Consider the following 25,806-nt stretch of genomic DNA (forward strand, 5'->3'; position numbering starts at 1 on the left):
CTGTGTATTGTTTCAGGAAGCACTGTGCACATTGCCTTTTGCTCACTAAATCAATTAAAAACATTTCTTGGCTGTTAATGCCATTTCATGTTGCATGCTCAAATTTCTTTAAATGCAAATGACAGAAAGTATGAGCATTTTGACCACAAAATACGACAGAAGTTACATTTAGTAATGTAATTGCTGTCGTTCAGTTTTCCTCCTTTTAATTTTGCATTTTGTTATTTGTTAAGGTTTTGTTGTTTTTCCTCAACACGTGCAGTCAACAATACAATTCAATTCACATACAAAAAACCCCACAGTGCATATCAGCTATAGACATCTTTGTTTTACTTAAGAAACATTTAACATTTTTACATTTTACATTTAAGAATTAAAATGCTCTAACGGTGGAGTTCAATCAACCACTATGTTCACTACAAACCACTTAGTAGCTTATGATACCTGTACTGCCTCTGTTCATTCACATCCATTTGGTTAAATCAGCTTAAAAGGAGAGACACTCATCAGATGAAATATGATTCAGATGGTTTCCTTTGCCCTCTCTGCGTCGTCGGTTTTGATCTTGTGCGAATGGTTTGGCGTCTGCGCTGAAGTGGGGCCCTTGCTTGACCTCGGTGTAGATTCCGGGGAAAGTGCAGGCGGGGAGAGCGCAGAGGGGACCCTCGGCTCCCTGGAGGAGGAAGGGGGGCTGGGCAGCGACAGCGAGCACGTCCACGCCAACGGCATCCCTGGAACTCCCATCTCCGCCAGCTTCGCCCCGTCCCTGCCCGATGACAGGCTGTCCGTCTCTTCCAACGACACTCAGGTGCGACGCTCGTCTCGGCTGTTCCCAGCGCCTCCTCCTGTGCCGGGAGCAAACTCTTTTAAAGCGCACCTTCCCCTCGGACAGCGGTTCCCAATTCTGGTCCTGGAGGCCCACACGCCTACCGGGTTTCGTTCCACTACCTAATCGAACCCTTAACTGAGCGATCGAGCTGCTTGATTTAAAATAATTGCAAGTGCGGTCGAACCCCGTATTTGCGTTATCGGTGTTTACGTTTTTTCCCCCGCTATGTACAGTACGTCATTGTTCTTCCAGTCCCAACCAAAACAAAGCCTCCTGTTTCAGTGTTTGTGCTGTACGGTTGTCTTGTGTGCGTTGTGCATTTTTTTTTTTTAAATTGAATATGTGTTTTAAAGCCCAACGTGGAGAGGAAGAATGAAAGGAAGACCATTTCCCCTGAGGAAAAAGTTTAGCGAATTGAATTGAATTAGCGAATTGGCTGAATAGCACGATTTCTACATTAAACACAATTGCGAAGAATCTGATACCAAAGATGTGTCATGTTTAATGTTCTGTGATTGAATATTTGTCTATATTACCTTTTCCCACAGTTTACACTTTTTTTGAGAACCTTGAAAAGTGTAAACAAGGGGTTCGACTGTATTTTTGTTTTCTTCTCAGACTTTAGGAATGTTATGTTCTACGGAAATGCTATAGTTAAAAGGCAACCTCCAGCATGTTTAAAAGCTGAAAACACTCAAATGGTTCAAATTAATTTTATTGTGAAGTCATTTAAGGGTTCGATTTTGTAACTGAGATTGGGCCTCAAAGCACAGGATTTGGGAACCCCTTCTCTAAGGTACAATGTTGCACGTCTTTTTACATACGATCTCAGACTGTAAGATGTGCTGGACATCTGTGTGATCAGAAACGCAACTGTTTACTCACAGCTATTGTTTTGTACTGTGTTTCTATTGTGCAGCAAATGGTATAAATATATGCCTGATCACAGAACATAGTGTTTCTTAACATCATTATCACAATCTGTGCTATTCTGGTTTTTGATGGACCGTGATTATGAAATCAATTTCCATTTCTTTTAGGAAGGCTACAAGCAGTAGATTGAGATTTTGATGTTCTGTCAGGGGATTTCTTGTGTTATAAAAATTCAATTCAGTGAATGGAATTGCTGTAATTCCCTGTTGTTATCCCCTTAGGAATCTGGAGTGACCACAGGACCCTCTCCTGGTGCTAAGTTTTCCCACATTCTACAAAAGGATGCCTTTTTAGTCTTTAGGTCGCTGTGCAAGCTTTCAATGAAACCCCTTTCAGATGGGCCCCCTGATCCCAAGTAAGCCTATTTTGTGTACTTTTTTCTTAAACGTGATAACTGGTGTCACTTTACAACTGGTGCTCACATTTAAGCAGTCTGAACCACATAATACTCAGCAGCAGCTTTGCTTGATTTTCAGTTGTTAAATTCCATTAGCTCTCCTGTTACACAGTAGACCGAAAAACAAGATAGAACATTTCTTTCACTGTATCATGCAGGTTCTGTAGTATGTATGACAGTGACACTGGTCATGGGGGACTCCTACTGTATGTTTTCTGGTATTTGTTCCAGCTGAGGTCTTTATTACAGGGTAGTTGACTTCACTTCTCTCTTTGAGGCATATTTTTAAAATGGCTTTCAGCTCTTAAAAGCTTGAATGGGATTGTAGAACTTTATCAGCCCTGTGCCTGTTTGTCAGTGTTGGAACTCCCCCTGTTTAGCTTTTAGCTGAAATGTAACCAACTGAACCACTTGAGAATGAAGAAAAGCACTGAGCGTTTGATACATTATCAATCCTGTGTCTTCTCATTATATATTGATCAACAAATAAGGTGATCTTCTGCTGAGACAGAAATAAGTAAGCAAACTCATAACTTGAGGAAAGACTGCATAACGAAACTTAAAATTCCGTGTTTTTGAAACCAAGGACTGAATGCAGAAAAGGGTAAACCAACGTGTAAACAAGCAAAGAAGCCAGTCAGTTGAATGAGTGCCAGCATTAAAGAGCTCAGTTGGAACGGAAACTGTCGGACACACTGGAGCTGCTCAGAACAAGCATAGGGAAACACTGGAGTCAAGCACCCTCTGTGAATTCACTGATCCATTTCATAGGCCTTTTAACATTAAATGCAGTGCTAGGTTTAATCATGCTCTTTGGTTATTCAGTAAGGTGTGTAGATTTACATAACATCTCTGAAATCTCTCTAGCTGCATAGACCTCAGTTGCCTTGTGTCTGTTTAGTAATTCTGAGCAGATAAGAACCTGCTTGGTGGTGCGTTCAATTGCTATTGTGATTAGATAGATATTCAGTTTAGTTAAAAGTAAAGAATTTTAAAACACTTCCTTTGCTAATGTAATCTTCCTAATCCTGTGGCTTTATAATTTTTTTTAGAAATGGCAAAAAAAAATTAAAATGTTTTTTTTAAACTTTTCAGGAACATTTTTAATCATGTTTTTTATTCAAATGGGGATATACAGTACAATTAAATGCCAGATATTATATTTGCTCCAGACTCCAAGGTCTGGGTGTTTTATGAAAGTATAATGCTCTTTGTTTAACAATAAAATTAATTTCTAAAATTAAAAAATAGCTTTAATGACTGCATATTCATACAAAAACGCTAGACAGTTTTCACTGTCTATCTGTGACAGTTAACATTAGTTTTCATTGAGAAACTCTTCTCTTTCTCTTTTGTCGTAAGGTTCTGAAAGTTTTAGTGTTTGTTTTATCTATTATTCATCTTGCACATTTGTAAAACGTTCTATGGGCATGAAAAATTTTGTAGTGTGCTGCCATTAGAAACTGCCATGTCCTGTTCTGCAGTTTTCCAAGGGATGTGAGCCCTTCTGTCTCTTTAGGTGTAGTAGAGAATGACCTCTCCTCATTAAAGAGCTGTTCACACTACAGTGAAATGCTGAATATGTTGAAGTGAATATTGCCCTTCACAGTGGAGCACAAGCACCAAAGTACAGTGCACTTTTTTATCAAAATAAAGTCTGGGAAGAGCTCTGGGTGATCAACATTGTAAACTTTGCCATGTCCTTGTAGACCTGTTCTCAGCAATAAGCAGATTGTAAGAGGCACTATGCTGTAAGCTTATTTCTCCAAAGAAGGAAGAGGAGCAGTAGGGATGAAAAATTCTCATCTTTTCATTTATCATTTTGTTTATCATTCTTAGAAATGAGAAATATTAGCTATATATGTTCCTAAACTAAATGTTTCACAGCTGAACTTTAATATGTGAAGTCCTGACCCCTCTTCAGAAATGGCCAGCTGAAGGAGACTTGTGCAGGCACTGTGACTTTCGTACAGTATCTTCAGCCTTCCGCCCACACTGTGCTGACTCAGCCCAGTTGAACATTTCAGGCTGTGTACCGTCTGTCTGTTAGATGGGGAAAAAAAACATCAGAGTGTGTTTAGGTTGCTAGACAAAGCGATTTTCACAATAAGCATTGTGCATCAGAAGATAAATCATTTCTTGCCCGATATCAAAAAAAGCCAAACCAAAGGTGTTGCTCAGTGTGGCTCAGGCACCCTCACCTCTGAGTTCAGAGTCAGGTTTAAACAGGAGCTGTGGTTGTGTTAAACTGAACTGGTGTTCATACTTGTTAGCCTTTTTTCCTGAGCTAGGTTGAGTTTTGATGAATTTGGAACAGTTACAATACCAAGGCTGTTGGTCATTTTCAGAAGGTAGTATTCTGTCACGCAAAATGACACGTACACAAGCTTCTGCTGCTGCAGAGGTTCAGTTCGATTTGTGAATGAGGTGGTTCTGTGTGCGAGACCTGCGGCTGTATCCCACCTTGCACCTGGTGCTTGCTGGGATAGGCTGTGTGTCCCCTGCGACCTAGAATTGGTTTAAGCGGTTAGAAAGTGGATTGAGCTTCCATCCTCATGTCTAGAGAGATGAAGGAAGCTTTTCATTGAAGTCTGTATTTTTAAATGTACGGTCTATGTACTTACATATTCATTTACAATGTTTATTGTTCCAAGTGTTATTTTCTTGTCAGAAATTAAGTTCAAGCAATTACATGTTTTGGATTGAGGAAGCCTAAACAACACTGACTTCTCTAATGAGTAAAATATGTTCAGATATGCTAACAATAAGAAAACTGGTAATTGTTTTGTAGTTTGAGTGTTCTAAACCTAGCTTTTTTCAGAGAATACTGGATTACTAGTACCACCTTACATTTAGTTTTTCTTTAAGTCATAAAATAAAGTTAAGCAGGTGGTTCTCTTTTCAGCCAACTGTAGACTAAGTCTGATTGTAACTTACAGGAAGACAGCAGGAAAAAATTCCTGGAAAAACTGGATGAAGTAAGTTAAGTAATAGCCAGTGGTCCGTGGTGAATTTGAAATCTTCAGAGGCTCGAAGAACTTCTTTCTATTAAGGGCTCAGGGCTTTAATTAACAGTTATTCTGGAACGCTGCTTTTATTTCTGGTGTCTGACTCTCTCAGAGGTGTGTAAAGTGGCTTGCTCTGCACTTACAGCCAATTCACGCTACATTCAGAATCAACTATTGATGCTTTTTGAGCATTAGACTGTGAGCACAGTTTTTATGGACATTGATGATGATAATTATGTAAACCTAGGTGCCTTTGCATGTACAGATTTTGACTTATTTCCTTTGTGCAGTTCCCATAGTTGAGCTTTATTCCACATAATAACCAGTGCCATGGGTCATGAATTGATTTAGCTAAATTGATTTTCATTCACTGTTTTTCAGTTTAATGAAGGATCTGGCTTCATACTAAAGGGGCAGTCGTCAGTTTCATACTGACAAGGCAGTAGGTCTAATATTCACCTCTTTATAGGATGAATATTCAGAATGCAGAACAGGTGATTCTTACACACTTCTGTTGAATGAAGTGCCTGAAGGTAACTGGCCTAGGAAAGGAAATGGTGACATCTGAAGTTCTTGGAAAACAAAACCTTTTTAGTTATATTTGTGTTTGTATTGTTTGAATCTTTCTTACAGTTTAAATTTGTGAAGCCTCTAGTATGAAATCTTTAGCATAACAAAATCTGATCATTAAGGGTATCTTTTCTGTGTTTGTTGTCCAAACATCTTCAGGAAATACCAGTCTAACAGTCCGGGAGACAAATTGAATTTCTGTTACCAGGCCAGTTCCTTTGGAAGCTAAGGGTACTCTGTATGTCAGCCATATTGAAATTGGGAAACTAACCAAACTTAATCTGGGTTGTTCAGTTCACTATTATCATCATTCTTAATTAAATATGAATTTCCGGTACTTTTGTGAGCTTTTCCTTTCTTCTTCTTTAGGTCTCATGAACTTCGATCAAAGGTTTTATCCCTCCAGCTTCTCCTGTCAATTCTACAAAATGCGGGGCCTATCTTCAAAACAAATGAGATGTTTATTAATGCTATAAAGCAGTACCTCTGTGTAGCGTTGTCAAAAAATGGTGTTTCATCCGTTCCTGAAGTATTTGAGCTCTCCTTGTCAATATTCCTCACTCTGCTTTCAAACTTCAAGACTCATCTCAAGATGCAAATTGAGGTACTGTATTTTTTACACTTAAAGTGTTGACTTTTCTTCAGGTTCTGCAAAACAAGGAAAACTTTTTATCTGTTTATAACACCCATGCTGTTCACTTAAATTGGTACATCATGTACAGCTGCACCTCAGCATGACAGTGTTATAAATGGGTTTCTTCACTAAAGGCATTATAAAGTTGTTGTCAATTCAATGATAGCGAGACATTTTAGAATTGATTTAAGTTTCGGTGGAAGTTTGTTTCATCATTTATTCTCACTGGATCACAAATAGACATTGCTGTCAATCTGCCTGTTTGAAAATGTGAAATGCAGGGAATTTTCTTAAGACCATGTTAATAACTGTTGTAATTTTTTTTTTTATTTAACAAACATCCTGTGTATGCATCCTTCTCTAAAGTCTCTGAATTAAATCACTGTTTAAATAAATTATTTAGAATAATCAGCAGTGAGTTTTTAATTTTGCATTTAGAAACAGTGGTGCTTACCCACTTGGAACTCCGTTTCTTTGCTATAGTATATAAATATACCATGTGTTTGCATAAGCAGCATAGTTTTAACTTTTTTTCAGGTTTTCTTCAAGGAGATCTTTCTTTACATTCTGGAGACCTCCACAAGCTCCTTTGATCATAAATGGATGGTTATTCAGACTCTTACCAGGATATGTGCAGGTGCAGTGAGTTATAGTACTCTGTGCTGTGTTAACTGTATAGTATATTTCCTACTGTACATACAGTAGGCTTTTCTCTTTTTCATGTTTTACCTGTGGCTGATTTGGTGCTTGGTATCTTTACCTTTCGCCTAGTTCTGATTTGTGTTTTTATACATTACAGATGCTCAGAGTGTGGTGGATATTTATGTGAACTATGATTGTGACCTGAATGCTGCTAATATATTTGAAAGGCTAGTAAATGACCTCTCCAAGATTGCGCAAGGAAGGGCTGGACACGAGCTCGGCATGACTCCCGTTCAGGTAAGAGGTGACAATGAGCAGGCTTAAGGTGACTCTCTGTTTTTCCAGGTTTTCAGGTTCTGTCATATTCCCACATAAGGTTTCAGGAAAAGTAATTTGTGGATGACCTATAGGCTATTTCCGGTTTATAAGTGAAAAAGAAATAAAGTAAATAAAGTAAAATGCAGATACTGTTATTTTTTGTCAAATAACACATTTCTATATATTTTTTTTATTTAAAACAGAACAAATCACAAACAGAGCGATTCAATACTAACGCTAATTAAAATGAGGTCTACACGAAGAGACCAGACTTTTCGTGCGGCACAGAGACTTTCTTCAACAGGGCACTGATATAGGGGTTTTATCTTGTTCCAATTAAACTGAACAAGATAGGCTTTTTCCTCCCAAGAAAGAAGGGAAAATGACAATTGATAGAACTAAGGCGCTAGCCAATCCCTCACAGTAAGATGGAGGACTTTTATTTAATCCTTTAACCAGGAGCAAATTTGGATTTACAGCATCGACCTGGAGCTTGCCAATTTGTCCGGCAGCATTATTAACTGAGTTTAACTGAGCAGTGTATGTGAAATCTCTTGCAGCCCTTGAAGTACCCACTGTTGCAATCGAAGAAGCCATTTTAGAATCCAGAGTCCCAAGCACAACTCCTGAACACAGCATTTAATACAGACGCTTCCATTTCATATGACTTTTAGAATTCTAGGGTCCCCCAGTACCCTAACGGGAGGAAGAGGGATCACAACCCGAAAATATAACATAGGCAAGGAAGCACACATACGTTTTAATTCTGGAGACGTGAACTTGGAAAGAGAGGAGAGAGTTTGGCAAGCGTCTCTATCTGTTCAAGTCTGCATCTTCCATTTAAAATGTTATTAAAATAATTTACTGTGATGGCATGTAAAGAGAAAAAAAACATCTTAGTACAAAGCATGCAGTACTTGCCATGTTTGACTCGCTGCGCAAATTGGAGGGTGGGCAGGCTGTCACAAAGGCAAAATTTAAAGATGGTAATGAGAGAGTACTGGAGAAAAAAATCCTTTTTCTCCCTTGCAGAATTACACCACTAGTTTAAAAGCGGATACTTTCCCTCCAGCTCTCTTACCCTCTGCACAGCCTCTTTTCGATGACGGGGCATCACCACAGCATGGATTTCAGTCATGAGTACCCAAAGATGGACATAATTGCGAGAAAAAGTTGAAAATCCGTTCTACAAAGAAATCTCAGAGCGGCTATTTAAATGCTTTTCTTGCGTTACGCTTAAGTCCTGCCAACATGCTAAATTACGACCTGGATTTTCCTTACGGAAAATTACACATAAAAAAACATGGGAAGAGACACACATCTCACAACATCGGAATTTAAGAGTTTCTAAAACACATTTAATGTTATTATGTTATTTTGGTCATTTCTCTTTCAATAAACTTAAGTGGTAAAGTTACTGCAATGTAAATGTTTTATGAATGTGGCCCACAAAGTTTAACTGAAGCCAGGTTTTCTCCGTGTGTCAAGCATTACAGATGGCACTGTATGCCAATCACCGTTCTCTTTCTGTGATTTGAAACAATTTGACTTACCATATAGTAAATACGTTCTAAAACTGTGTTTCAGGAGCTGAGCCTACGGAAGAAGGGTTTGGAGTGCTTGGTGTCTATCCTGAAATGCATGGTAGAGTGGAGTAAAGATCAGTACGTCAATCCAAACTCTCAGACTAGCCTCGGTAAGACCTGAATTGCTGTCAAAACCCTTCACCCTATGCAAACAACTGAGGACAAAAAATGCTAGCAGCTTTCTCTTCAGTGTTGCTTGTTTTAGCAGTGGGGTGTAGGGTTATAGATTCATCACTAAACAGAGACACATTTTCCTGTGTGAGTAAGCTGAAAGGTTATACAGTGGATGATGTGAAGTGCTTCAAAGCAGCAAGACAAAGTGACAGTGCGCTTTAATATTCATCATATTTTAATGCCACCTCCCTGTTAACACTTTTGGAGAAAGTGATATATTTACAGTATTTTTTGACAGGTGAAGTAAAATGAATGGCAGTGTTTGTTTCAGTGCGGGCTCCTGGGTTTTGAAAAGCTGTGAAATGAAGCACAGGGGCTGCAACTTTATCTTAATCAAACATCCCTGACTTATTTCACGGAGAGGTAACCAGATACCCTTAGAGGAATAGGCAGACTGGGAGCATTAATCCATGATTCTCCAAGGTGACTGTTGATTAAGTAATAGAATTAAGAATAGAGGTATTTTGCTGATACTGCAGTCTTTTCACTATAGAAAAGATTTACTGAAGCTGACTGATGGTTTTCAATTAGGGCAACAGATTCATTTCTTTGTGGACTGATGAAACCAACATCGTAAATTACCTTGTCGCTGTGACCCGTACCCATCTCGCAGAAACAACATGTATCTTTACACCTTGTGTTTGTTGCAATACAAAATTGCTGACTGCTTTCGGTTCGAAGTGGAAAAGAATTTGGAGTGGTGAGGTTCTGGAGCAGTTAAAAAACGTCACAAGTTCAACGCACAAATAATTCAGATGCTTGGACTGCAGTTTAATGTCCCTTCAGAGTTTTGAACTACATGAAATGTTAAGGACATTTTTCATCCTCTTGCAAATAATATTTCTTGATTTCTTTTCACTTGTGAGGAATTGTTTTTACATGTTTTAAATTGATATTCTACAAAAATGTCTCTTTCCCTAAATCTTGTTTTTGTTCATCTTACTGGTGCGTTACTACTTACTGGTTTTCATGGGCTGGCTTCAACAGGAAGAGCAGGTAACTACAAAAGAAGTGATTTTGTTTTTTGATAGAAGCAGGTTGCCTTAGTAACAGTAGTTAAGGTTTTGTTTCAGTTGGTGATGGGTTTAAAAAAGCTTTTTGTCATCACTGGTAGTTGATTTTTTTTTCTTAAGATGCAGTACCTTCCTTGGCTTGTCCTTTTTGCTTAGCAATTGTAATTGTTCTCTTTTCAGAAAGTCCGTGAATATCTGCTTAGTACTCAAAATATATACACATCATTTGCAAAAGTACGGCCTTTTAAAGTACAGTTCCTCACAACATACATTTCACAATCGTCCTCCACTGTTGGAGGCAGAGGTACGCTGAAACAGTACGCTGATGTGTACTGATCATTACTTCTCTACCACACTGTGGCAGGAACCTGTATTTACAAATACCGTGAGGTTGCCTTGAGACTACGCTTAAAAATCCATTCAGCTTAAATACTCTCTATAGCTATTGCACAGATAAATAGTACAGAAGCTATAGATGTGTTTTTCACTAATCTGAATACAGGCAAGGTAATACCACTTGGAATAAGTGATCATTTTTCTCGCACCTCCTGTTTCTGTCCGTGAATAGACCGCAGCTATGGGAGAGATGGGTTAACCAGCGCAGGATGTTATCTTGCCACAGAGAATGTTTCAGAGGCTTTCCAGTACTTGCAGTAATAAGAGCCTATTCAGGCAGCACAAGATCAGAAGCACACATCTGCAAATTCCTTTTCTAGCAGTAGATTTATCTTGCCTTTGCAGGGCTCCCTGGAGCCCAGCCTTCCCTTTGCTTCAAGCCTGTTGCTGAAGGCCACGCTGAGACTTAGAGCCCTGCCTGATGGTTTAGTATAGCTTTTGTTGTCTCAAGCCTTATAGGACATTTCTAATGTGGTTTCCAGTCCAGTGCGTTATAATGTTGACATCATATTTAATCTTACTGTATAGACAGGGGTGCAGCAATCCTGATCATAGGGCCCCCGAGGACAGCCAGGTTTCTGCTGTGGGTGATGTTAGTGCACCTGTATGTGAAATGTTTCCCTCTGGACTACAGTTTCATAACCTATACCACAGCATGGTGACTGCAAGCACTGTGCTGTAGGAGGCTCTGTCCTTTGACTTAAAATGTGTTAAGAGGGTCCTGTGTCCTGGCTAATTCCTTGCTGGGATTGTAAAATCTGGCCTGCCTAAAATCTGTCCTTAATACTGTGAGCAGTCAACAGTCAGTTTCTGGTGCATAGTTACTGCGACTTCCACACCCAGTACACACCTAGGTGTGTGTTATTATTATTGTTGTTGTTATTATTAAATAGCAAGTACTCCCCTTCTTACTTATCTGCTGTATGCAGTAAATTAACGGTATTCTCTGTATTCCCTGTGTTCCCCCCTCAGGCCAAGAAAAGCCTTCAGAGCAAGAAACCAATGAAACTAAACACCCTGAAACCATCAACCGGTATGGAAGCATCAATTCCTTAGACTCCACGGCATCTTCAGGAATAGGCAGCTACAGCACGCAGATGTCGGGAACCGACAACCCTGAGCAATTTGAGGTTCTCAAGCAGCAAAAAGAGATAATCGAGCAAGGCATTGACCTGTAAGTGTGCCCGCCTGTTACGTGCACATTGCCTGACACATGGGCAGGAGAGGAGCTACAGTAATAGGCCACTGGGTAGTAACAGACTGTACCACTGTCTCCCACACAGGTTCAATAAAAAACCAAAGAGAGGCATCCAGTATTTGCAAGAGCAAGGAATGCTCGGCACCACCCCTGAAGATATCGCACAGTTTCTGCACCAGGAGGAAAGACTAGACTCTGTAAGAGACCCCTTGACTGTTTTGTGTGTGGCTCCTTAATTGGATTTCTTTCATCGGGCTGAAATTTGTTGAAAACTCCTCAACTTTTTGTCTTAAAATAGATGAGGATTCATTAAACAGTTAATTGTACATGAATGCATTGTGCATTAAATGGAATGAAACAAAAGGGTTCCTTTTTCTTTACAGTATGTCTTGATTGAATTTTGATTCACTCATTTGTCATATGTGTTAAGGTAACTGATAAAATGTCGTGTTATAATTTTAGTCCAAAAAAAAATACTTTTACATTGTTATATAGTCTAGTCTATATAGCTTATATAGTCTAGCCTCTTTATGTTTGCTGCCTTAATTCAGTAATTGAAGTAGTTTCTCACTTCTCCACGAGATCTGCTTTTTGGTAGGGCTGCTGGTACAGAACAGTTGCCTTACGTTGCCTTCAGTAGTGGGTTCTGCACATAAATGAGTGGCTCTCCTGCTGTATGTAAAGCATTTTTTCCTTCTGTGGGAGGAAAAGCATCATATACTCTCCTTAAGACTTGATTTCTTGTTAAACCCTGTAAGAGACAGAAGTGTGTTTGTGTTGCACATGTGTAGTGGCCGGCCTCTGTGTCAGATTTGTCGTGTAAAGATCATTCTCTTGCCCCCCCCGCGATCAGACCCAGGTGGGCGAGTTCCTGGGCGACAACGACCGCTTCAACAAGGAAGTGATGTACGCTTACGTGGACCAGATGGACTTCCAGGGCAAGGACTTTGTCTCCGCGCTCCGCATGTTCCTGGAGGGATTCCGCCTCCCCGGTGAAGCTCAGAAGATCGATCGGTTGATGGAGAAATTTGCTGCTAGATACTTAGAATGCAACCAGGGGTCAGTATGTACAGCTAGGAGTCAGTATGAGCACTGCATCTTCACCTTGTGTATCGACAGCGCCTTCATATATGTTCCTGTGGATGCGCAGAGGTGTTTCACGCATAACTCCTTTTTTTTTTTAGGCAAACTCTGTTTGCAAGCGCAGACACCGCCTATGTCCTCGCTTATTCCATCATCATGCTGACGACAGACCTCCACAGTCCACAGGTGGGTTTCTGGAGCAGATCGCCTTGCTTTCTTGTCCTGTGTCCTGTGTTCTATAGATGTGAATTCTGTAATGCAGTTTTTGTGTGCCCCATGGTGCCTGTCCCAGCATAGCAAATGGCACGACCCATTCTCCAGATTGGTACCCTGTAGTACCAAAACAAAACAGATCGACAGAAACAACCACTCGATAAGATGCGTTGTACAATGATGTAGTCGTAATGAAAAACACAGCTTGAAAAGTAAAATGTCTATTCTGTATTATTTTTCTTAAATGCATTAGTATCCATAATGTAAGATAAAAAAAATACTTAAATGTATCTTTATTTCTATCAAACTCAAGCACAGAGGGAGAACACATAACATTGTTCCAGTTAGACTTTACACTCATTTTATCCCATTATTGTAAGCTGTGAATTGGGACAGGTTGAGAAAAAACAAATTGTGTCCTAGCTTTAGAAATGCTTTGTTGCCTCTGAGTGAGAATTTAAACACTGATGGTTAAACCTTGTTGTTTTTTTCTTGTAGGTGAAGAACAAAATGACAAAAGAGCAATACATTAAAATGAACAGAGGAATTAATGACAGTAAAGACCTGCCTGAGGAATATCTTTCAGCCATCTATGATGAAATTGCTGGAAAGAAGATTTCTATGAAGGAGACGAAAGAATTGACGATTAAATCAAATAAGCAGAGTAAGATAGAATTAAATTATAATTCCTTGCATTTCTATTGCTCCTTTAATCCCAGAGAATCTCAAAGCACTTTACATACAGTATAGGATGGAAACCCACTTTGTCCAGCACTGAAGTGCAGCCCCCACCTGGGGAAATATGCACCAGCAGCCCGATTCTACAGTAGGCCATGTAGAGAATTTTGAAAGGTCTTAAACAGATGAATTAAGGTGAAGCCTTAGGGTGTTTGTGCAAGTCCAGAGTGGAATTTATCCAGGACCCCTGGGTTAACACCCATAGTCCTTCAAAAAGGGCTTGGGATCTCTGATGACCAAGTAGTCAGGACAATTGGTGATTCCAGAGTGGAATTGCGTTCAAGTGCTCACAGGTGGTAGTTTTCAAGAGGACGAAGGAACTGAAGGCCAGTGTTGCTCAAATGAATTTACAGCATTGATATTGGTAACGTTGGAGACAATGAAGAAAGTTCGTGTTGGTGTTGGTGTCCATGAGTTTGGCCTGTTACGTGGCTGTCTGTTTCTGCTACAGTAGCTGGGACTTTTCATAGATACTGAAATGTTGTCTGCTGGAAGAGACAACCCTGTGTTTCCTAAAATAGCTTGTTATGTTTTATCACCTTTAATAAATGTCATGTTTAGGATCTCTGTCTTAATTCCTAATAAATAAATAGATTTACCAATTATTTAAGAATACATACATTAAATAAAGTCATTGTTATTATTATAACAATATATAATTGATTTAACACAATTTACATTGCATTAAAAACTACCTTTGAGTTCTTGAAGTAGTGTTATGGCAGCTGAAAGAGATGCTGTAATCCTGACAAAGAAGGAGAAAACAGATTTGGACTGTTTCTATTAATTTATCCCGGAATTTAACACGTGGAGTGTGGGCTTTACTCTCTAAGGCAGTAGTGTCCAATCCAAGTTGTCTAGGACCGGTGTGTCTGAAGGATTTTGTTTGTTGACAAACGTCAGCTTGTTATTGGCTTAATTGGACCAATTTGACAGTTTCTCCTTCCTTTTAGCTTTTGCTTTATACAGACCTAGAAAGTATGCAGACACACCAGCCCCCCTGGGCTGGAATTGGACACTCTTGCCTTAAGGGATATAAAATCTTTCCGCTCATAATTGTGGAATTACAGTGATAGGTTTGAATACATTCTGGGATATTTATTTAATGCCAGTCCAAAGCTAAAAATGTTTGCTCACAAAAATGAAAAAGTCAGAGGCAAATAAGAAAAGGATTTGACAGTAAAAGTGATTCTGAACACGTACACGTAACCCCTTTCTATAAATGATGTAATCTCTATTCTTTTGCAATTCCATACAGTATTTTTCTTGCCTATCCTGTTTTTTGTCCACTTGATTTTCATTATAACATTTACTGTCATGCTTGCTCTGTGGTCTAAAAAGACCATCTGAAATGATGGAGAGTTTATAATAGAGGATAAAGGCAAAATCAAATTGGAAGCTGTTGTTCAGTATAAAGAAGAGATCATTTCGCAGAGTGGCTAAACATTGCAGTTAAAGGTTGTTTGTGGGGTTCCCAACCAGTACAAGTGCTCATATGAAGAGCAGGAAGCATTTTACTGTCCAGACATTTCCAGTTCAGTGGGCAAAGTGAGCTACAGTATGTCATTCACCACCTGTGACTGAGATACCAAGATGAAACAAGCTTAGCAAGACTGGACCTGGCCGATACTAGGATAGGAGACCTCTAAAGAAAACCGCACTGCTGCTGCTGGCTGTGGCGTTGGTAGGATTTGGTGGTGTGATTCCCCCACTCTGCTGTCCAGAGACATCATGCTGTAGGGCATGCAATCTTTTGGATAAGACATTAAACCGAATTCATGACTGCTTGGTCATGGAAGAGCCCCTGGCATTGTTAATAAGAGCAGGGGTGTTAAACCTGGTTTCCTGCCTATTTTCTACTTGGGCACAATCAGGCCTTCCTTTTCCCCATCCATTCAGCTGACCTGCAGTGCAGAGGGGCAGCTGGCTGTTACATGCTACCCAGGTGGGTGCTCTAGTTCAGTGGGTCCCCTCTTGTATGTAGAGCTCCTTAGGATCTTTTGTGACAAAGTGCTACAAAAATATGGCTAAAAAATGTGCTAGAAAAATATGTCTCCTGTCCTTTCAGTGCGCAATAACTTGGTATTGAATATATTAATACTTCGATGTTGAATCCAGTAGTTACTATATATATTATATAGTTACTCACCATTTTTTATTTTAATGAGCACAGTTTGGATGTCTAATGTCTACCAGTAGGTCAATTGGCTTCTGGGAAAATTGGCCCTGGAGCGAGTGTGTTTGTGTCTGTGTGTGTCCTGTGAAGGACTGGTTTCCTGTCCGGGTGTACTGTATCTTCCTTGGGCCTGTTGCTTGCCGGGATAGGCTCCTGCTCCCCGGCAACCCTGTATTGGATATAGAGGTCAGAAAATGGATAGATGGGAAGGCTCAAGATGTATGAGGAAGATCTGCATTTCCTTTATCAGAAAGCCACTTAGTCTGGTGAGGGTCTCGACAGCCACGTGAGAAGCAGTGACAAAGAAAACCTTCACGGATCCCTCACACCGACACTTCAGGGCGGCGTGCGCGTGTGTCTGTGCCGGTGGAGGTGTGGTTTTGCCGAGTCTGAACGCTCCGCCGTGCTGTTTGCGCCAGGTGTGGCCAGCGAGAAGCAGAGACGGTTGCTGTACAATGTGGAGATGGAGCAGATGGCGAAGACTGCCAAAGCGCTGATGGAGGCCGTCAGTCACGTCCAAGCGCCTTTCACCAGCGCCACCCACCTGGAGCACGTTCGGCCTATGTTCAAGGTAGGCCCGACTCCCGGCGGTCCTGTTCGGCTCACCGTGGTGCGTGCTGCTTTGTATTTCTTGTTTAAAATAAAAAACAATGTGAGATTTATAATTGTGTCATCGCCCCTGTGGTTAAGGTTGGATTTATCTGGTTTTATCTGTGAACTGAAAGTAAATCACCTTTGTACGGTGGTGCAAGTGGATTTGAATAATCTTTCATGTTCACTATCTTTAATATGTTATCCGCATGTTTTTAGTTATCAGACTTGACAAGTAAATTCGTTTTGACAGTTGGATCGTTATCTCTTTTTTTACTTTTGTAATTCATTTTTGAAGACTTTTTCGTCTGGCTGAAACCTGTTTATTTCTCAATCACCATCCTTTTTGTTTGCTAAAGTCAAAGCTTGCTCATCGTCGGATCAAAACCACTGTGGCTAAGATATCATGCTACGTATAGAAAATTCCGCCTCAATGCATTGATCTCTGACATGTCTCCAAGATTTCAGTGCTTCTTACCGCATTGCTCATGTAACTGCACGCGGCTGATGACGAGGGTTTTCTCCTGGATATGGAGGAGGTTGCTCTACTTCTGCTCTCATATGCATCTTTTTGAAAAATCAGTTCTGATTTGCAGCCTTTTTCTCTTTCCACAGCTGGCCTGGACCCCGTTCCTAGCTGCCTTCAGTGTTGGCTTGCAAGACTGTGATGACACCGATGTGGCTTCACTGTGCCTTGAGGGGATACGGTGTGCCATCAGGATTGCTTGCATTTTTGCTATTCAGGTGACTAGAAAGACAGATTCAAGATTAAAGTTAAATCCCCTCCCGTTGACTATTAATTTAAAAAATCCTTAATTATACAATCCATTATGCATTTACATAGTTTTGTGAAGTTATTTTTATTTTAGTTCTATGACTTCTTATTGGATCTGTTTTTCTTCTTTATGACATGTAGAGCTCATGGTATTCCTCTGTATGAAACATCTCAGCTGTGTATTAATAATCACAAGTCTTTAGTTCAATCCGTTTGATGCTTAAAGTCTTTTATTATACGCTTCTTATACCCCTTTCAGGATTTGTATTTTGTCTTTGGGTTTGAAGAGGAAATTATTACCTTAGTGCTTCTGGTGGCTGGCTTTTAATACTGTGAAGAGATATTGATTGTAACAATGAGACAAATCCCTAAAAAACCCTAAAAGTACTGCTCTAAAATATATAATCTTGTAGGTCTTTTAAGTGGTCATTAAAAAGCAATTTTGCTCCTGCTCAAACCACGTGTATTCTCTATCTCTATCTGCTTTATCCATTTGTGAGAAACTGGAAATGCTAGCTGTAAATGATTTAAGTGTAATCACACTCCAGCATTTATTTGTAGTGTGCTTGTCCCAAAAAATTGAATCTGTGAAATCCAATAGTGTCTTTAAAACTTCAGCATAACAGCTCTAAAAAATGCGATCGAATTCTCAACAACAAAAAAATCAAAAAAGGTTCAATTTTTCAGGCAGAGAAATTTGATTGCCTTTGTGTCTAAAGGGAAAACAACATCATACAACATCTGCTATTATTGTATAACCTTTCTGATGTATTTAGTAACTGCTATTGCAGTCTGTTGCATGCAGAAATAGCACATTTATTTTAAAATACTAAACACTTACCTGGAATTAATTCTTCCACAATCTTAGTTTGGATTCTGTATCCATTTCTTGTGCTGTTTTGTCAGTGCGTGTAACTGTGGAAATAACTACACTACATTTGACTTTAAACATAACATGTACACGGTGTTAAGTGAGGAGTGATGGCGAGTTGCTGGATATTAAAAAAAACATGCTTAAAGTCTGTAGAGGATGTGCCCTTTAAAGAGGAACTGCACCACTATTTTTATATTTTAAGGTCAGAAACAATCAACATTGAGTTAATTTCAAACCACAATGAAAGTACGTGGTTATCGGTAAAACCTCCAGTATACATCACAGAATAGACCATCACTGCCAGCATTGTCTGCGATTCAGAACGAGACAACAGAACTTCTGTTGACATGAGGCGGCTATTGTGAACCTCTTTGAATCCCGTAGAAATATTAATCTTAGTTGGAAAACCAGATTTAATCCACATCTTAACTTTAACATAAGTATGATAAAAAGGATCACTTAAATCATTAATATAGATTTGTTTGCTATTTTTCTATCAAGAACTGATATCACCCCCACACTGCATTATTTTCATTGGTTGCTTTTTCTGAGCAAAAATGATAAAAATAACATCTGCTTTGAGCACAAGATTTGGGTTCAGTATCTGAAATGAAAATATATTTCATATAACGACCTGGCAGGATACATAATCATGTCAAGTCCAAAGCAGAGAAAATTTCAATAAACATGATCTATCCCAAATTAACAATATTTTAAAAGGTCTATGCTGTTGCAATAAAGCACATGCTTTAAACCTAGCAAATTTTGCTGCTGTATTAATTTATATATAATGTTCTGAAATCAATGAAAACAAGGCACCATGTTATTTAGATCCTTCAATTAGACTGCCGATTTGAATGAGTACATTTGAATTGAATTCAACTTTGAGACGGTTTTGCCAACACATACTACTTGCTAACTCTGCCTGCGGATCACGTTGGAACATTTCTGTGGTGAAATGTCTGCTGCACAACCTGTATTTATTTGCTCATACAACACATTATGTTGGTCAATACAGTGACTAATGAGCAGGAAGGGCCAATTTTCCGTCCCAATTTCTGCGAACTCTCAGTCTCGCCCATGGTGAAACCAGCGGTTGGCGACAAGATGGCAGCCATACAGTATTTTCACAGACTTCAGGAGTTTGTGCTTAATTCAGAATTTGTAAAACCTAATGAAGAAAACAATGAATTTATTTTGTTGCCAAGCTTTAATAGCCAGTCTGAGAAATTGGAACTTCAGTGCGAATCCTTTGACATAAAATAATGTTAAGTGTTCAACCCATTGGACCTTAATAGTCTAGACGTTTTTGATTTTATTCATAGAAATGATTTGGATAATTGATACTGTTGAATTCATGCAGAGACGTGAGGTTTGTGTTTTTTGGCACTGTCTGCATTGCAAAGCGCAGGCAAGCTAGTTTGCTCAGCCCAACCCACATGGTATTTCCTCTGCTCCCTGCTTGTCCAGCTGGAGAGGGACGCGTACGTCCAGGCGCTGGCCAGGTTCACCTTGTTGACCGCGAGCTCCGGGATCACCGAGATGAAGCAGAAGAACATAGACACCATCAAGACCCTCATCACAGTGGCTCATACAGATGGCAATTACTTAGGGAACTCCTGGCATGAGGTGAGAGGGAGCTGGAATATCACATACAGAAGGGGTGGCTGTGCCCCACCTTTATGACTGTTTTGGAGTGTTTACCACACATTATTAATTCCTAAGCTGTCAGTGAATTTTATCTTTCCAAGATGTTACACCCATCGTAATACCTCATGCCCATGTAACAAAAGTTAGCAATTCAGCGTGAAATAAAATATTACAGTTTGACCAGTGGAATTGAGCCCAGTTAAATTTATTCTGAGTATATTTCAAAATATTTCCAGTCTTTCAGATCCCCTCGTTTCCAGGCTTTTGTTTCTTTCTGGGGTTTCCTCGGAATTGCGCGCTGTGTTTGCAAGAATGGAGAGGAGGCTCTAATCCTTTTAAGATCACTTTATTGGCCATATACAATTTCTTGTATTAGGAATGTGTCTTTTTCAAATACCCCAGCTTGCTCTCCATGAGACACACAGACAGGGAGAGAAGCTTGGGGTCAGGGCCGCAGGGTCAGACATTTATATGGCGCCCCTGGAGCAGTTGAGCCTTGCTCAGGGGCCCAACGGAGTAGGATTCCTCTGCCGGCCGCGGGATACAAACCAGCAACCTTCCAGCCACAGGCGCAGATCCTGAGCCACAGAGCCACCGCTCCGCCCCCTGACTCCTCCCCCACCCCCGTGCTCTTGTCCCGCCTGCAGATCCTGAAGTGCATCAGCCAGCTCGAACTGGCCCAGCTGATCGGAACCGGCGTGAAGGCCCGCTACATCTCCGGGACGGTGCGCAGCAAAGAGGGACCCATCGCCGGGACCAAGGAGCTGAGCTCTGACGAGTATGTCGGCCTGGGTCTGGGTGAGTTTAAGACCATGCGGACCGCGTAGATCAGATCTGATGTCTATCCTACTGCAGTACGCATCCTTAACAGCTAACTGCACTGCCTCAGACTCGGTACACATCTGCACTTTTTGCATGGTCTACCATGTTTTTTTTTCAGTATAACATATTTATTGTTGTGTTATTATTTATGATGTTTGTAATGTACTGTCTACATTGTGTGGTGTTGCCTGTTGTACTGTGTATGTCCGAGAGATCAGCGTGGATAAGAATTCCAGTGCACGTCTACACATGGCAGTAAACTCCTCTATTATACTCTGATGATGATCCACATTTCCTCAGGACAACTTCTCAGAGTTGCAGAATGCTGTTTACATTTACAGTAAACCCTCTGTTTACTAGACAAATACACCCATACCTCTTTTTTCAACATAAGTCGTCTCCAGAAACCCTTTCAGCTAGCGAAAATTCATAAAAAGAAAAACCTATTTCCATTATTTCCTATTGTGCAACAATTATGATCCGTTCCGGGCCCCAAAAATGTCACCCCTACTTTTATGTTTTTCACCAAAAAATGACAATGAAAACAATAATAACTAGCATTCACAGTGTGGTTTGAGTTTTTAGTATAAAACATGCTGCTTACCTAGTTAGACTATGTAATAAACATAAACATTAACCACTTCATTTGATTTTTGCAAAATTACGCACGATCACAATTTTCATTTTTTTTACACCTTTAATTTTTTTCTACCCAAACACACAGTATTATATGAAAAAAGGAAGTACGATATATATGCATTCTAGATCTTCTTATTTATTATTTTAATGATTGCAATCGACACAGTCCTTTTTTTCATAAGTATAAAAGCTCTTTATTTTATCTGTCGTAAATACACAATATATAAAATTCTCTAAAGCACACGAAACACAAGGGACACCCATCGAAAGCAATTAGGGCACTAAAGTTATTCCTGAATTTCAAGCCGATGTTGTATTTATTTTTGGTTTGTTTTATTATTATGTTTCCCTGTTGTGGGAAAAGTCTGGTATTTCTGATTTTGCAGACAAGGTTTCCCTTTAGCAGATTTTGTCCTTTAAAGCGAAGTCTGTTACATCGAGGGTTTACTGTATTTGTCAAAAATTAGTTCTGTTATGGAAAGCTAACAACTTGTTTTTAAGGCACTTGAAGTAGGACATACCACAGTAATTTGGTTTGTTTCAGCACTCAGTGTAAAACGACAGTTCTGATTTTTAATAGATGTATTTTATGCAAAGTCTGACAGAATCCCAATTCTCATTTTTCATTTTTCCTTCTGTCTTACAAGTTGGTGGAAACGTAGATCGCAAGCAAATAGCAAGCATTCAGGAGTCTATTGGAGAGACCAGCTCACAGAGTGTAGTGGTGGCCGTGGACAGGTATAGTAGTTCTCTATAATATTTATGTGTGTATGTGCAACAGAACGTTGGCTACCCCCTTAAAGGCCAGATCCGCATTCACATAAATAATGGGGTTTGGTTACCCAGTGTAGGGGGGAAAAAGTTTTTGTTGTGTTTCAGTCTTTTAGCTCAAGTAGCACTCCACTTCATCTGCTAGATGTGCAGGAACCCAAGCCTTTCTGGTGAGATTTCCGGTACACTGGCAAGCGATTTTGTGTTCAGCTTGAGAAGCACATGGCTTGACGAGGCGTTCTCCTGAGGGATGTGAACACAGCCTGTTCCTTTGCACCTTTAAAACTGGCGCCGTTCTTTTGCGCTTGGAAACCAAGTTTTTATCACTGTCGAGCGCTTGTTCTGACTTTGTGAGCTTGTGTAGGAGCTCCAGAAAATCCGTAGCTGCTTCATATGTGGCCGATACACATTCCCGAGTCATTGTTAAAGTCGTGGAGACTAAAGTGCTTTTAAAAATGTTGAACCTCGGCCAGTTCCAAAATCTCCTTTCTCAGCAATAGTTACCTTGAAAAGTCAAAGCAAATCTGTTTTTTTTTTCCCAGCTTTGATCAAAAAGAGGGGTCTCAAAATGTTAACTATGAAAAGAAAGATCAACAAACCACAAAGCTCTACTATCATGTTTTTCTCTGTGTTAAATTAAATTAAAGGTATTTCTTATCTTCCATTGTCTATGTTAATGCTTTCACGTAGCTTTCTCCTGCTTCATATGATCCATCAAACTGTAAAATAATTCTCATTTACAGCTGTAATGTCAAACCTCATCAGGAGAATCATAATAGTTTTTCTTTCTATTTAAGATACTGACTTTGTGGCAAACAATAGAGTGTTGTGGTATGTTGCTGGAACATTCTTGTCAAATGTTTTGTGTGTCTGACTTGAATATTGTTATGCCTCTGTTCTTGTAGGATATTTACAGGATCTACTAGACTGGATGGCAATGCAATTGGCAAGTATTTGGCAAAAAAATGTTTTTGGAGAAGAAAATTGACTTAAAATAATTCAAGTATTCTAATCTTATCATCATGAGAAATGTTTGCTAATGTTTGGCTCAGTAAAGACAGGGGTGTTCATTACTCATAAAAAAACACTTCCCACTGAACCACTGAAATTCACTCTTAACTATATGAACCTTCATTTGCAACAAAGATGCACATACAGTAGTGTTAACATTATCTAATACAAAAGTGAGAACATCTGTTACTTTTTTCCTACTTCGAAGTAACTTTGTTTGAAGTGACCAAGAATTAAACCAATGGAGGAGGCAGATCTCAAGTGAAGCTGTAACTAAAAGAAAACAGTCAAGTTACCTTTTGCCTCAACAATTCTGGGAATATCTGGTTGTTCGTGGTCCCCCCTGATTGGAAGACGATGCTGCTATGAGCCCAAGTCTCTGATTAATACATTGATTAACATGAAAGCTGCAGCTCCGTACCCACATTTGAATAGAAGCACTGAATCCACAAACCAGAGACCTATGTGAACTAAGCAAAGACAATTCTGAATGAATTTTTATGACAACTACAACTATACTGCAATACTACTACAACTATATTGCCATGCCCTTTTTCTACCTAAGAAGGGAGATTATATCATATTGTTGCAAAATCTTAAACTCAGAATCAAGTGGATACCACTTAGTGGATGCTAACCTTTGTACAGTATGTTATATTGGGTCTTCTTGCTATAAGATGATGTTTATCATTCAAATATGGAAAAACTCTTGTTTCTTATTGGGCATTTTGAGGCAGGTTTTCCTGTAGTTTGGCATTTACCTGTAATATCAGCACAGCACCCTAAAAAAATAAAAAAATAACTTAATCAAAGTTAAATCTGTAATATAAGTGATCTTCCTTTTGTTTGCAGTTGATTTTGTACGATGGTTATGTGCTGTTTCAATGGATGAACTGGCCTCCCCAACACACCCACGCATGTTCAGTCTTCAGAAGATAGTGGAGATATCTTACTATAACATGGGTCGGATCAGGCTCCAGTGGTCTCGAATCTGGGAAGTAATTGGAGACCATTTTAATAAGGTAGGCATCTGTAGTTAAAAATGGATGCATATGTGTTGTCTTCACTGAATGTTTTCTGTTTGAAGCCTTACTGATTAGTTTGCTGGTGTTTTTTTGTGGCCAGATATTCAAAAACATGCTGTATCAGCACTGAAGGTTCAAAAATGTAGAGCTGTAGAGTTTGTGCATTTTTTATGTAGAAGAGAGCTTTTTAAAACTGCATGAACATCAGGGGCTTGAAATTGCATTTAACGATTTAATTCTTTTTTCCCAGGTTGGCTGTAATCCCAATGAGGACGTAGCTATTTTTGCGGTGGACTCTTTGAGGCAACTGTCCATGAAATTTTTGGAGAAGGGAGAGCTGGCTAATTTCAGATTCCAGAAGGATTTTTTGAGGCCTTTTGAACATATCATGAAAAAGAACAGGTAGAATGACTGGGCATGTTTAATTAAATTTCTTGCTCCTAGGAGAAAACTTTTTTTTTCCTGGTGTTGAACAAATGCTGTGGTTAGGGTAAACAGTGATTAGTTGGACGAGGTCAAAACTGTTATTTTTTTAGATTAATTGAGATTAATAATGAATGGTAAGTACGATATATATATATATTTTTTTTTTTTGGATATTTCCATGCTTCTCTTCAATCATATTAGAACAAAAGTATATTTTATAACTGGAGATGCTTTGCTGCAGCCACTTTGAATTCTTGACTATTTTAGGGGTGTTCTGAAAACTGGAGATTGATTTGGCCAGTTTAAGAATTTAAGCTGATGATGAGCTTCGTGGTTGCATTGGCTATATGTTTTGCAGTATTGTCATGCTACGTGGTGAAGCACCACCCAGTACCTATCGAAGTATGTTCTTCTATATAAAAAGACAGTGTTTCTGTGAACTTCATCATCAATATAGATGAGTGAACCAGTTCAAGAGATAGCTGCGCATGCCCAGGCCATGACATTCGAACACCATGCTTCAGAATTTCTTGGAAGTACAGAGATAAATTAGAAGAAGTTTTATGGGAAATTGGACCAAAATACAGTAAACCTTTACCCGAGTGATGGAAAGTTTGAAGTGTGGAGGAAGGAAGGAACTGCTCACCAACTCTGCAGCACAGTTGAGGTAGTATCATGCATGGCTGCCTGTGGAACTGGCTCACTCTTCTTTAAAGGGGAACTACATGCTATTTTTATATTTTGGGGTTAGAAAGAATCGGCATTGGTAACAGCATTTCAAACCACAATGAAAGTAAAATGTACACAGTTACTATAAAACCTCCATTTTACACCACAAAATAGACTAAATTCCCATGTGTGCACAGTGCCTTATTCTGTGGTTCAGAATGAGGCAACATTAGTCATTACGGAAACTAGTGAGCAGGAAGGGCCGCATCACATCGCAATTTGTGGGAACTAGAATGCGAGTTGGCAACAACATGGAAACTGACAGTACTTTCACAAAGTTCATGATATTGTGCTCAATTAGAAATTTGTAACATTTTTCTGACGTGAGTTCATTTATTTTCTTACCGAGATTTAATAACCAGTCTGAGAAATTGGGAGCACAGTTCCCCTTTAATTAACCATGGAAGCAGCAGTACACACAGGTGCACCTAGCAAACTGTGTACGTTTTGAAGTTAAACCCTTCACCAGCAAGTTTAAGAATGATCTAATAATAAAAATGCTATATGTTGAGATTTCAAAATAAATATTTTCACTGTTGTTTGTTAAGGACAGAATGCTCTCTTAATTAAACATATGTTCAGGTC

General features: G+C 39.4%; 1 protein-coding gene across 4 annotated transcripts in view; it reads left to right on the forward strand.

Annotated features, from left to right (window-relative positions):
• Positions 1-25,806, forward strand: part of arfgef1 (ARF guanine nucleotide exchange factor 1) — a 93,494-nt gene that overhangs the window by 53,553 nt on the left and 14,135 nt on the right. For 2 of the 4 annotated variants that reach the window (XM_088642291.1, XM_088642293.1), the window contains 20 exons: positions 624-808; positions 1,984-2,117; positions 5,099-5,137; positions 6,107-6,341; positions 6,909-7,008; positions 7,171-7,310; positions 8,919-9,027; positions 11,473-11,674; positions 11,784-11,895; positions 12,552-12,757; positions 12,883-12,967; positions 13,493-13,658; positions 16,328-16,479; positions 17,115-17,243; positions 19,619-19,777; positions 20,446-20,596; positions 21,907-21,997; positions 22,936-22,976; positions 23,894-24,063; positions 24,317-24,468. In XM_088642291.1, coding sequence (XP_088498417.1) covers positions 624-808; positions 1,984-2,117; positions 5,099-5,137; positions 6,107-6,341; positions 6,909-7,008; positions 7,171-7,310; positions 8,919-9,027; positions 11,473-11,674; positions 11,784-11,895; positions 12,552-12,757; positions 12,883-12,967; positions 13,493-13,658; positions 16,328-16,479; positions 17,115-17,243; positions 19,619-19,777; positions 20,446-20,596; positions 21,907-21,997; positions 22,936-22,976; positions 23,894-24,063; positions 24,317-24,468 — 2,758 coding nt within the window. The remainder of the gene's footprint in view (positions 1-623; positions 809-1,983; positions 2,118-5,098; positions 5,138-6,106; positions 6,342-6,908; positions 7,009-7,170; positions 7,311-8,918; positions 9,028-11,472; positions 11,675-11,783; positions 11,896-12,551; positions 12,758-12,882; positions 12,968-13,492; positions 13,659-16,327; positions 16,480-17,114; positions 17,244-19,618; positions 19,778-20,445; positions 20,597-21,906; positions 21,998-22,935; positions 22,977-23,893; positions 24,064-24,316; positions 24,469-25,806) is intronic. The other 2 variants (XM_088642292.1, XM_088642294.1) reach the window with 1 other exon arrangement.

Source organism: Lepisosteus platostomus, chromosome 8, assembly GCF_059453375.1.
Source record: "Lepisosteus platostomus isolate fLepPlt1 chromosome 8, fLepPlt1.hap1, whole genome shotgun sequence".
NCBI lineage: Eukaryota > Metazoa > Chordata > Actinopteri > Semionotiformes > Lepisosteidae > Lepisosteus > Lepisosteus platostomus.